Source organism: Megascapheus bottae, chromosome 21 (genome assembly GCF_031878675.1).
Source record: "Megascapheus bottae isolate mThoBot1 chromosome 21, mThoBot2.hap1, whole genome shotgun sequence".
NCBI lineage: Eukaryota > Metazoa > Chordata > Mammalia > Rodentia > Geomyidae > Megascapheus > Megascapheus bottae.
In genome coordinates, this window is record NC_143529.1 from 9,851,258 (window position 1) to 9,864,487 (window position 13,230).

Consider the following 13,230-nt stretch of genomic DNA (forward strand, 5'->3'; position numbering starts at 1 on the left):
TGCTAATACTGTATCAGTCCAGAAATCCGCAGCTGGTTCAGATTTCCTAAAGAATCATGATGGCACAGGGAAAGGAAGAAAAACAAGGAAAGGAAAAAGTAAAAAGTATGATTGAGCTGGTTTTGAAAATTATTTATATCAAAATAGCAATTCACCTTTCTTTCTCTTTTTGCCAGCCCTGGGTCTTGAACTCTGGGCCTAGGCACTGTCCCTGAGCTTCTTTTGTCCAAGGTAAGTGCTCTACCACTTGAGCCACAGCAACACTTGTGGATTTATTTTTGAGTAGTTTCTTGAGATAAGGGTGTCAGGGGGTTTCCTTCCCAGGCTAGCTTCAATCCACAGTCCTCAGACCTCAGCCTCCTGAGTAGCCAGGATTACACGCATGAGGCAATTTACTGTTTTTTTTTTAATTGCTTTCTTTTTTTATTGTCGGGGTAATGTATAGAGGGGTTACAGTTACATTCGTCAAGTAGTAGGTGCATCACTTCTCACACATTGATTCCCTTCTCATGTTTTTGTCCCCATTTCCCTTCCCCACCCCCTCCCAATCATCTTGTTTCCCTCCCCTCCCTTTCCTATCAGATAAACAAATAAAAACATATATAAAATATACTGGGTAAGTCAGATACAGTAACAATATGAGATTAACCATAAAGGCCAAAAAGGAAAAGAGAAATAATATAGTACATTAAGAGTAGCAACCACACAAAATAAAACTCTTGTTTCCATATCCTAGAGCCAAATGCTTTCTTTTTTGCAACTTACTGTTTTAATAAAATGTTGTGTCAAAAAACCAAATTTCAAAAGTATGAATTTAGTGAAACTATTTTATTCATATGCTTATCTTTTCTTTTGTATTTCCTTGACTTGTGTAGGTGAGACAAATACAGGTTTTCCTTAAATTTGTTTTTTAATCATTTTTTTAAACCTGTAATTCAGTAGCATTAAGTATATTCACATTGCTGTGAAATCATCATTACCATCCATCTCCAAGACTTTTTTTTTATTTTTCAAAACTGAAACACTGTACCATTAAGTAGAAATTTGGCTTCATGTAAACCTTGCCCAAAGCCAGTAATCTATAATGTAATAATAGGAACCTGGAGAGGTTACATTTGGTAACTGACATAAAAGAATTGAAGGTTTTCTATGCTTTTACTTCCTGTTATCGCTTTAAGAGAAGCTGTAGAGTAGACTGGTAAAGACTATTAACAACTTACTGCAATGTAACAAAAAAATATATTCCCCCCAAACCTCCCTTAGCTATGGTTGGAATCATTTTCCTCTTAAGGAATGGAACTATGGCTACATTGAAGGCGAGCAAAAAGACCAGAACCCAAGCCCAGCAATCCACTGCCCAATTGTTTTTCACTGGGACCATGTGGCTGCTGACAAAGTAGCTCACTACTCACCATTGCCTACTATGGTTTCTCCCCGCTCAGAGACTGAGAAACTGATCCACAGTCTCTAACAGACAAACATCTCCTTCCTTCCTGAAATAACCAAAATTTCCTTATGAATGAAAACCATCTTCAACCCATCGTATGTTTTTTTATCTTAATTGCAGTTACATTGAAAGAGAAAAGACAACAACCACAGAATTTCAATTCTGGAACAAACAAATGCAGGCTCAGGAAATAAATATAAGTAAAAACAGAATAGATCACTGAATCCTATAAATAAACCTCATTTTTATTTTTTAATCCCTCAAAGGAAACTTATATGTTCCTTTTAGAAATGTTCAAAAATCTTCACTAAAGAAATTAGTGAACACATGTCTCTGTGTTTGATGGATAAAAAGCATTTTGTATTAAAGCAGTAGCAATGCTAAAGATTTATTTTGCAGGGTTTTTTTTTTTTGCCAGTCCTGGGCCTTGAACTCAGAGCTGAGCACTGTCCTTGGGCTTTCTCAAGGCTAGAGCTCTATCACTTGAGCCACAGCACCACTTCCAGCTTTTTTTTTTCCTATGTATATGGTACCAAGGAATCGAACCCCCGTCTTCATGCATGTTAGGCAAGCACTCTACCACTAGGCCAAACTCCCAGTCCCTATGCTAAAGGTTTATATAAATTGCCAGAATCAAGGAGTAGCTTTCTTTACTTCACAAGAGTACATATTTTATTCTATTTCATATGAATTTTCTTTTACGCCAGGTGCTGAAGGCTCATGCCTGTAATCCTAACTACTCAAGAGAATGAGGTCCAAATTGTGGTTCAAAGCCATCCTAGGCACAAAAGTCTGTGAGACTCTTATCTCCAGTTAACCACCAGAAAACCTAAGGTGGTACTGTGGCTCAAAGTGGTAGAGCACTAGTCTTAACCTGATGAGCTCAGAAAGAGCATCCAGGCCCAGAGTTCAAGCCCCACAGCCGATCCAAAAAAGAAAAAAAAATTATTTTACTAGTGTCTTGTTTTGTTCAAAAATACCAGATTCACTAAACCTTAAAAAATTACATTTGAATTACAAAAAAGATAAATGCTTTCTTAAAATCCTTCAACAAACCTCCATATCATCTTCCTATATAAACATAAAATAATTAGATAAATCTAGCTTGTGGACTGCATCTTAAATCAAATCATAGGTCTTCCACAAAGTGGCAAGCAAGACAAAGAGGGGAAAAAGAAAATAATGATTGGAATGGAAACTTTTTTTTTTTTTGCCAGTTCTGGGCTTAAGCTCAGGGCCTGAGAACTGTCCCTGGATTTTTTTCAAGGCTAGAGCTCTACCACTTGAGCCTCAGCACCACTTCCGGCTTTTTCTAAGTATGTGGTACCAAGGAATCGAACCTGGGGCTTCGTGCATGCTTGGCAAGCACTCTACCGCTAGGCCAAATTCCTGGCCCCGGAATGGAAACTTTTAACATTTCTCCCTACTTCTTAATTGCTTGGTACTTGACTATTTAGTGCATATTTTCAGTAATGATTATTCAAAGAACGAGGAGTGTTGAAACAGAGCATGTAAAAGAGTTCAGGAAAACCAAGTCAAATCCATTATCTACTTTAATTCACAAAAGTCAAAGATGATTTGATCCTTCACAGTCACCTTACCCATGTATTTCAGAATGGCATCTAAGTCACCTAAACACAGAGTAGGCTTGCATGAAGGTTTGTTTGTAAGTGTATTTTACTGTCTGGGTAATATATAGAGGGGTTACAGTTACATTCGTCAGGTAATGGGTACCTTGCTTCTTGAACCTTAATAACCCTTCTCATTTTTGTTCCCTTTTCCTTCCCCCTACCCCCTCCCAATCATCTTGCTTTCCCCCTTCCCTTCCCTATTTCAAATAAACAAGTAAGTGTCTATACAACACACCAGGTAACAAATTGCATGAAGTTTTAATGATGACTAAAAGCATGACCAGTGATCACGAGGAGTTCTAAACAAATCAAACACCTGAAAGTGCTTCCTAGATTTCTGGGTCTTCTCATCCCCAGTGCCAAAAGGAATGTTTATACTCACTGACATTTTCTAGTAAATTATCAATGAAGATTGGATCACATGAGAACACTTTGTCGGGTCTTCCAGAATTCTCCAGTTTTCCTTTAGAGCATATTCAGCACACTTCTTGCACTCTTGGGGTGTAAATCTAACTAATGCCCTTCCTATGGTTCCCATTCCCCAATCACTTGCCAACTCGAGCTTCTATGTAATAAGGAGCCACATAAGAAAACTGGCAACCAAGGACATGGTAAGCCACATACTGAGCATCTTCTAAGGTCTCTGTAACCTCAGGGTCTTCAAAACTCCCCACATCACAAGCAATCTCAATTTTCCCTTCATGGGGAAACGCCATTGCTTGAACAGCCCTCAGACCGTGTGGATGTGAGCCTCGAATGACAGTAGCAATCTCTCTTCTTGCCGGTAAGTCATGGGAATCTCTAGTGATATTGCAGTTCATCACATATGGACTGGCACCAGCACCTAAATCATTAAAGAGCATCTTAATCAAACCAAGTAAAGGCCTTGCATGCAAGGTTCTAGTCTTTAGCCACCTTTAGTCAAGAAAGTTTCTTGTATTTTTTCCTAAAGTAGTATAAATATTCCTCATTGTCAACTTCAGAATGTCCTAAAACTCTCTCTTTTTTTTTGTTTTGTAACCGCATTGCATGAACTATAAGCAGGTGACAGTATCTATTCTAGAAGTATCTAAGTGATGTTGGTTTCTAGGAGAGTTAGAGTCCAGACATTCTAAAACACCACTGGAGAAAGGAAAATACATATAGAATTAAGTATCATCAATAATGGCAGACCTTTTTCTTTCATTCATTTCTAAGGCCAATCTCTTCAGAATATGGAATTCAATGACAGGACTACAGATTTCAGAGACAAGGACAAACCACGCCTCTATATCCACCTGCTATTCAGTTAGTTGTAGGGCTTGAACTCAAGGCCTGGATACTGTCCCTGAACTCTGTTGCTCAAGATTAGCACTCTACCACTTTGAACCATAACGCCACTACCCATTTTTGAGTAGTTAATTGGAGATAAGAGTATCACAGGGGCTTTTCTGCCTGGACTGGCTTTGATGTCAGCCTCAGATCTTCAGATGTGATCTGAGATGTCAGCCTTCTGAGCAGCTAGGATTACAGGCAGAAGCCTCTGATGCCTGGCTCTCCCAACACTTTTAGACATTGAATTAGACCAACACAAGGCCAAAATGAATCTTAACACCAGTCTTGGTTAGGAAAGGAGGCCACTGAATAAAAGTAAATAGCCTTGAAATTGGGAAGAGTAATGATGATAGGAGTTTGGCTGGGTTTCAAGTATCATGTGTTTACAAACTTCATATCTTTCTTTTTCACAGCTTAACAGAACACCTCTTTCTTCTATCCTCAGCTCTCCTCCAGAGACTGGGCTAGCCATTGCTAAGCAGAAAGAAGCCTGTTAGTCTAGAGCTCAGGGACAAATGTCCCAATTTTCCCTGCCCTCAGGGATAGTGTAGCTCACATTACAGAAATAGCACTGCTTTAATTATAGTTTATATTACAAGATGGACAACTTGGTTAAATTAACATTGGTATAAAAAGCTTAGGTTAGCAGTTTCCCCCTTTGGGGGAACCTCACATTTCTAAAAGCAAAGTTGACAAGGGACTAATGGGGATAAAAGGCTGACCTCATCCTCAGCATATGACAATTCCTGAGCTACTGTTTCAACCCTATTTTATTGTCATGGCTTTTTCTTGCTTCTTGCAAACTTCTTGCTCATGCTGTCCATATTTTTCAGAGAAGTGCTTTCTCAGTTTTCTTTTCTCTTTACTGTAGTAGTTTGAGGCTTTGCTGCCTAACTTAATTATGCTCACATTAATGGATGTTTCAAAGAAAATCAGTGCACAAAAAGAGCATTTTAACTTTTTCCTACTCATGTACATACAGAAACATTTCAACTTATGAGACTGGGCCTGTTTCTATTGGGAATTGTCAGGAATGAATCAGGTTATGGTATTTCTCCATAATACTGGTTGTATAAAATTAAATTTCCTTACAACCAATATCTCTTCTTGCTTCTCTCTCTGTCTCTGTTGTCTAATCTCTCTGTGTCTCTCTCTCCCTCCTTTTCTCTCTCTCTCCTCCCTCCCTCCTTCCTTTCCCCATTCTCCCCCTCCCTCCCTCTCATAATCTCATACACTTACTCTAAATATCTTGGAGAATTCCATCCCCTTTAACGTTTCATAAACTTTAACTGAAAAATATTCAAACACAGTTTTTCCTCCACTTTCAGATAACACTATAAGTAGTGTCATTTAAGATCTGATCTAAAGCTGGGGGCATATCCTAGTGATACAGTGCTTGCTTAGCATATATAAAACCCTGGGTTAGATTCCTGGGTACTACATACACAAAAAAAGCCAGAAGTGGTGCTGTGGCTCAAGTGGTAGAGGGGCTAGCCTTGAGAAAGCCCCAAGGACAGTGCTCAGGCACTAAGTTCAAGCCCCAGAACTGGCAAAAAAATAAAATGAAAAAAAAAAAAAAAGAAAGCATCTGATCTACACATTCTCTCTGTTTCTTTTCTTTTCTTTTTTTTTTTTTTTGTCAGTCCTGGGTTTAAACTCTGGGCCAGGGCACTGTCCCTGAGCTCTTTGGCTGCAGCGTCACTTCCGGTTTTCTAGGGGTTAATTGGGGATGAGTCTCACGGTCGTCGTCAGTTCTTGGGCTGGCTTTGAACCATGATCCTCAGTTCTCAGCCTCCCGAGTAGCTAGGATTACAGGCATGAGCCACCATGCCCGGTGACACATACTCTTCTAACTCAGAAAGTGGTGACATTTTTACCCTAATTTCCATGAAAGGCTGGGTCACACTAGGGTTTGGTTGAAGAGGATACACTCATGGGTTATAGCCAGCACACCTACTGAAAATACATGTCAAGTGTATTCTTGTTCTTTGTATTCCATAGCTTTAATAGGTCCAATCAACATTCATACAATCACATGTAGTTTATCAGCTTTGGGGACCAAATCACTTTCAAAAGATATTCCTTTATGTGGACCAAGGGAGCTTAGTAGGCATGGTCATGGCATGGCCCATTTAATCCTTATAATCCTGGGATTTCCTCCTGAATTCACCCAGCAATCGTAAGGCATCTTCCACAACTGTGTATTTGATAACTGTCCTGTTACTAGTAGAATTCCCAAAGTTGATTTTTCTTGTCATGAAGTCATTGCATAGATAAATCATAGAAAACAGAACAAATTTAGGTATTAATCCCTATACCTAGAATTTCCATAAAGTATATGCAAAAGTATATTCCATAAAGCATATTCCATAAGGTATATAGTCCATGTACTATTTCTCAGTTTGAGTAAAGAGAAACATTGCTTGTAAAATCCCATCAACAGTATACCTTAGACATAATTGTTTCTTCAAAAATTAAAGACAAAAAATTAGATTATATTCTTTTAAATGAAATAAAAGGCAACTAGATATGAACTAGATATGTGGTTTTAAATTCTTCTCTTAATCTTTATTTATATAATAATTTCATTTTTATTGCTATATCTCATTCATGGACTGTATAGAGGTGAGATAATCAATGGATCCAGCTGGTAATCTCTTCTGGGAAGACTTCTAAGGCCATGATCATTTTTTTAAATTTAACTGAATTGTGTCAAAGGTGATTTATAGAGGAATTACAGTTATGTAACTAAGGCAATGAGTACATTTCTTGTTGAATATTGTCACCCCCTCATTTATCTCCCATTTTCCCACCTCCCCCACGCTGTACAATTCATTTCCAGCATAGTGTCTTGTATCGCTGTTGCATTGGTTCACCTTTTGTCCCTTGTCTCACCATTTTATTATTCCTCTTCCCTTCCCCAAATCAGATAAGTGTACATTTGAGACATGGAAGACCAGAATCAAAAAATGATGTGAAAAACCAAAGGAAAAAAATGAAAGAAAAAAGAAATAACTTCATACATTAATAACCAAGGACCAGGAGTATCGCCTAAGTGGTAAGAGTGCTTGGCTAGCACACACAAAGCCCTGAGTTCGAGTCCTCAGTACTACATATTAAGAAAAAGCCAGTAGTGGCACTGCTCTCTCAAGTGGCAGAGTGCTAGCTTTGAGCAAAAAGTGTCCAAGGATAGTGCTCAGGCCCTGAGTTTAAGCCCTAGGACAGGCAAAAAGAGAGAGGGAGAATGTGTGTGTGTGTGTGTGTGTGTGTGTGTGTGTGTGTGTGTGTGTGTGTGTGTGTGTGAGAGAGAGAGAGAGAGAGAGACAGAGACAGAGACAGAGACAGAGACAGAGACAGAGAGAGACAGAGGATAAAAACAACAACAAAAACCAAAACCAAAACTTCTTGTTTCCAAATCTTGGAGTTCATTTTAATTAGCACCATTTTATGTGGTCATATGTTCATAGCTATTGACCTATTGTGGTCCTCTGATAGGACTATCCTAGACATATACTAATTACTACAAATAAGGGAAATCATAGAGCCTTTCTTGAATCTGGCTTATTTTACTTAATACCAAGTCTTTCCATTTCTTACGAAAGGGGCAATGTCATTCTTTCTGATGAAAGCATAGAATTCTATTACATATATATATATATATATATATATATATATATATCACATTTTCTTGATCCATTCTCCTGAGGGGCATTGATGGTAAATAATATTTCAATAAACATAGTTGTGCTGGTAGCTTTAATGTTGCCTTGTTTGTGATCATTTGGGTAAATGCCGAGGAGTGGGATTGCCAGACCTTAGGCGAGCTCTATGTTTAGTCCTTTGAGGAAGCTCCATTTTGCTTTCCTGAGTGGTTGAACCAGTTTACATTGCCACCAACAGTGTAGTAGTGATCCCTTCTGGCCACATCCCTGCCAATATTTGTTTCTTTATAATGGCCATTCTAACTGGGATGAGGTGGTTTTAATTTGCATTTCTTTTAGGCCATGACTATTTCTTTCAGCAGGAAGGTAGGAGAAGAAGAAAGAAAAAGAAGATTTTTTTTCTTCTTTTATTGGCCCAAATTCATGCTTTTCCCATTTCCTCTACTTAATCCTTCCAAGTCAAAGCCAATAGAGTGATGCAATTATACAGACTCATATTCTATACTTACATCCAACAGTCCCATTGACCTAATTTAAATGCCGAATTTAATTTTATATGTTAATTTAAACCTAAGAAGGTATTTTAAATGAAAAGTAATTAATCCCAACAAATCGTATTTCTAGTTAAATGTCATATAATGAAAATAATTACTTCAAAAAAAATGTTGCTCTAAAATTAGAAGCCTGATGTGAAAGTTTGTTTCTCAGTTTGTGGTTTCACTCCTGTCCTGCGTGCTGTGGATTGGCACTCAGTTGTGCTGGTGGCAGCATGAATCCCTGCTCTGCAAGGCTGAAATTCCAATTTTATTCCAACACAACTGTCACAACGCCCTGAAGCAAGCTAAAAACAAGGGGGGAAAAATCTCTCATATGATTTCACTTTCCATGTGTTCTTTAATGAAAAAATTATCATTCTAAATATTGGTGTTTACTCCTAGTTAAATACTTTTTTTAATCAAAGGGGGGGGAAAAAGAAACAGATTCAGTTGCTATTATTTCACAGGATAACAAGCCTGATGTTTGCCTGACAATTCTGCTATTTTTCTTGTGTGGAAACACTGTATTTATCATATACTCTATGTCTGGTGATTCAGATATTGTGGAGACCTTATGGTGAACTGATATAAATGTAAACCCTTTATGCCAGATTGTTTAGGCAGAAAAAAAAAACCAAACGCACTTAATTAACATCTGATGTGGAGCTTTTACAAACACAAACGCAATATTTGTGTTTGAGCACTGACAGTAATGACTGTGAACTATGCTATTAATGTCTGGTTTAAAGATGCTTGTGGTGGGACCACGTCTGGAATAACACAAATAAAAAACTGCATTCAGACAAAACAATAGTGAAAGACCCATTAGAAAAATGAAGAAACACATGCACATCTTTCCCTTCAAAATCATTCTCAGAAATAGTTCCAGATACTATTGTTTGGGATCAATGAAAGGTGAAAAGATTCCATATATTTCATTTCACAGAAATGTTTCTCTTTCTTTTTTTCTTTTTTTTTTTTGGTCAGTTGTGGGACTTGAACTCTAGGCCTGGGTATTGTCCCTGAGCTCTTCAGCTCAAGGATACAGCCCACTTCTAGTTTTCTAGTGGTTAACTGGAGATAAGAGTCTCATGGACTTAGTGCTTGGCTGGCTTTGAACTGCAAACTTCAGATCTCAGTCTCCTGAGTAGCTAGGATTACAGGCGTGAGCCACTGAGCCTGGCAGAAATGTTTCATTACTTGAGTTTCTCAATGATGTTTACAGAAATTGGATTTATCTCATCAGCCTTCTCTTTAGTGGTTATCATTTACAGATGCAGACAGAAGACTATGAATTTGACCATTTTCAAAATTTGAAAAATAAGTTCTCGCATATCTGAAGACCAAAAAATAAAATGTATGGATTATACTACTGTTTGAATAAACAGATCCCTTCATTAAAAACTTTTTTTACTAAAAACCTATAGAGTGCCAGGAGCCTTGCCGGTTGCTGAAAACAAAAACACAAAACTAAAATAAGGTAAACTTTTTGTCAAAAGTGCTCTTTGCATCAGAGTAACAAGTACCAGACTCTGAAAGCAGGGTCAAAAATAATGCCAGTTGGCCGGGAGTTTGGCCTAGTGGTTAAAGTGCTTGCCTAGCATGCATGAAGACCCGGGTTCGATTCCTCGGTACCACATACACAGAAAAAAGCCGGAAGTGGTGCTGAGGCTCAAGTGGTAAAGCTCTAGCCTTGAGAAAGTCCAAGGACAGTGCTCAGGCCCTGAGCTCAAGCCCAGGACTGGCAAAAAAAAAATAATGCCAGTTATTTCATCAAAAGCAATTAGTTGCCTATTGGTGCTTTCAATGTTTTAGAGCATGAGCTAAAGAGAAACCACAGTTAAAACTGGACATTTCATATCTGAAGCCATAGAACAAACGGAAATGCTAAGTCCCATGCTCCTAGAGTAGATATGATACAGAATGGTCACCCACATGGCCAGACCCATAGAAAAGAAAGCTAAGGAAAAACCATGTTATTCGGGGCTGGTATTTCTTCTCCATGGGACTGAAGTCAAGTTTCAACAGAGGAGGACATTGCTGGTACTCAGCTGGTTGTGACGTTTTCCAGCTCTGGGAAGAACTAAGAACCTCAATATATTGGCTTTCATCTTTCTGAGTAACAGTAACTCAGAACTAAGGCATTTGTAGAAGTGGGTAGACAGTAAAAGAGATGATGCCAGTCTGGGAGAGGGGATTCTTAGGTGGCCTGGCTATTCCCCACTATAAAACAATAACCTTCCTGAGTTCATACAAAACCTCCAGGTTCCAAAGTAAGTCACACATTGATGTTCATTTTTACCATCACAAGTCAACTTATTGGCAAGTATCAGAAAATAATATTTTTTTAGAAAAAAGTTCCTTAAGACAGGAGTCATTTTAAAATTGGAAATTATTTTCCAGTGACTAAGCAAAATGTCTTGGTGTGGTACAAACTCAATTATTCTATGCCAAGAAACATGTCACACGATGTATTTCTTATTTACAGACAGAATACTCAAGCATAGCACTCCATAAGCAATGTAAACAACCAAACAAAAAATCCCAATTCCAAGAGGTGCAATGACCTTCGTGGATGATTCTAAGGCATCATGTGAAACTAGAGTTATTAGTTATTTCTCTATATTTTAAACAATTCACAAATCTAAGATATTCACAATGTAACAGACAGTGATGTTTAAATTATCCTGTAAGTGTTTAGATTTTTAAACATACATACAGTCAAGTCTTTTAGTTACAGACTTAAAAAGTATTAACTATTACTGCTTTGCCATTATTTCTGTTCCACCCTAGCTGGGCAACTGCAGGTTTTTAGAAGGAACTTGCCTGCAAGATGATGTTGTGTGTTCGGCACTAGGATGTTAAGCATCCCTTAAGTGCCTATTTTTATTGTCCTCTTTTATTTATTATTCTTTAGGAACTCCAAAACTACCTGTTCTTCTGTAAAGTCTGTTTCTTATAGGCACTGTATAAATTAGAGTGTCACTGGAATGTTCACAATGGCCTTGTTGATAGCATCAATGTTTTCCATTTACTTTTTTTCAGAAAAAGAAACAAACATAGCAACGATGTACCAAAATTCTTCTGTTTTGGTGGGATGAATAAAAAAATCGTTAGGAAATGCTGATATTATACCCACCATAAAAGAGGAAAAATTAGTATAAGGCCATTGCATTAAAAATAGAGCAATCATAATGATTGGCAAACAAATTTATTAAAAAATTAGATAAATACCATGTCTACCTCAATTAGCAAGAAATATAAGTTTACTTCAATGGATGAAATCAATTTCCTGCTTTCTTGATGGAATCTTTTAAGGAACAATATGTGCCATTAAAGTTATCTAAGATTTCAATTAAGGGCATTAAATTTGAATTATTATATGGCTCATGGAATATCTGAAACTAATTACTCCCCCTTGCAAATACTGTATTTTTCTGCTAAGAGCTCTTGTGTAGAAATCTATTAAATGAGGTAAGAACAGTGGTTTGCTTGCAATTGGCAACTCAAAGTTTTCATGTTTCTTCAACAAACTCAGGTTGTTACTTTTTGTTGACATGTATTAGTGGGAAAAAAATACATCTGGAGAAAAAGTTGCACATTTTCCCTTCTTTGACAGTTGTCCATCAAACCTAACCTGGATGAATGAACTGAAGTCAAACTTGATAATGGTTACTTACTACTGATTCAACCATAATAAATTATCCATTGAAAAAGATAGAACCAATCATAAGAGTGACTTAGACAAAATAAATTAGAAATTTTAAGAACTTAAGAATGTAATATAAATAAAATATAAACATACATATGCATATATATATGTATCTTTTGGCTTTAACCTTGTCTGTTCCCTCTGCCTAAACTCACTCCACTCTATTTCAATGTTACTTTTTCCATGACCCATAATTTGAATCATTCCACTTAAAACCAGTTTACCCCAGTACTCTTTCTGTCCTTGTTCTGTTCATTTTTCCCCTTTATCTACAGCATTTACTATTTTATAACCCATTATGAAATCAATTTATTCATTAGCTTGTTATTTATTGTATGTCTCTTCACTCCAACTACAATGTTAATACTTAGAGAATATAAAAATTCTTATTTGCCCACTGAAGATACTGTCTGACAGGTTACTTAATAAACACTGTTGCACTCACTAATTAATTACAGATTCTCTGTATATTATATTTGCTTATATTTTTCCATGTCCAAAAATTTTGAATTTCATACTTGGGGTATGTCATAGTTTGCTCAATTGCTTTAAAATAGTAAACATTTACATTGTTTCAAGTATTTGCTACTATAAATAATGTTTTCATAAGTATGCTTTTATATATAAATTCTTGTGCCTAATATTTTCTCAATATTTGTCACTAGACCCTGGTAGGCAGTTAAGCACTTTTTTAAAGCTCTTAGTACATGTCATGAACTCATTTCCACAGAGTTTATATCAATGCTACCATTGGCAGTATGAATTCCTCTAATGACATCATCAGCAATATTAAATGCTACCTTTAAAATATCATCTGTAAACATTTTTGTGCCATTTCGTGTAAATTTTTATAAAATTCAGCATATAAATTACAGATCTCCACATAAAGCAAAAATAGAAAACATTCGGAAATCCCTATAGGTTATCT

The 13,230-nt window shown here is 37.0% G+C and overlaps 1 protein-coding gene across 1 annotated transcript in view; it reads right to left on the reverse strand.

Moving 5' to 3' along the window:
* Window positions 1–8,875: 8,875 nt before the first annotated feature.
* Window positions 8,876–13,230, reverse strand: part of Ftcdnl1 (formiminotransferase cyclodeaminase N-terminal like) — a 33,740-nt gene continuing 29,385 nt past the window's right edge. Inside the window, 1 exon segment of the mRNA XM_090354562.1 lies at window positions 8,876–8,895. Within this exon segment, the coding sequence (XP_090210688.1) occupies window positions 8,876–8,895 (20 nt within the window).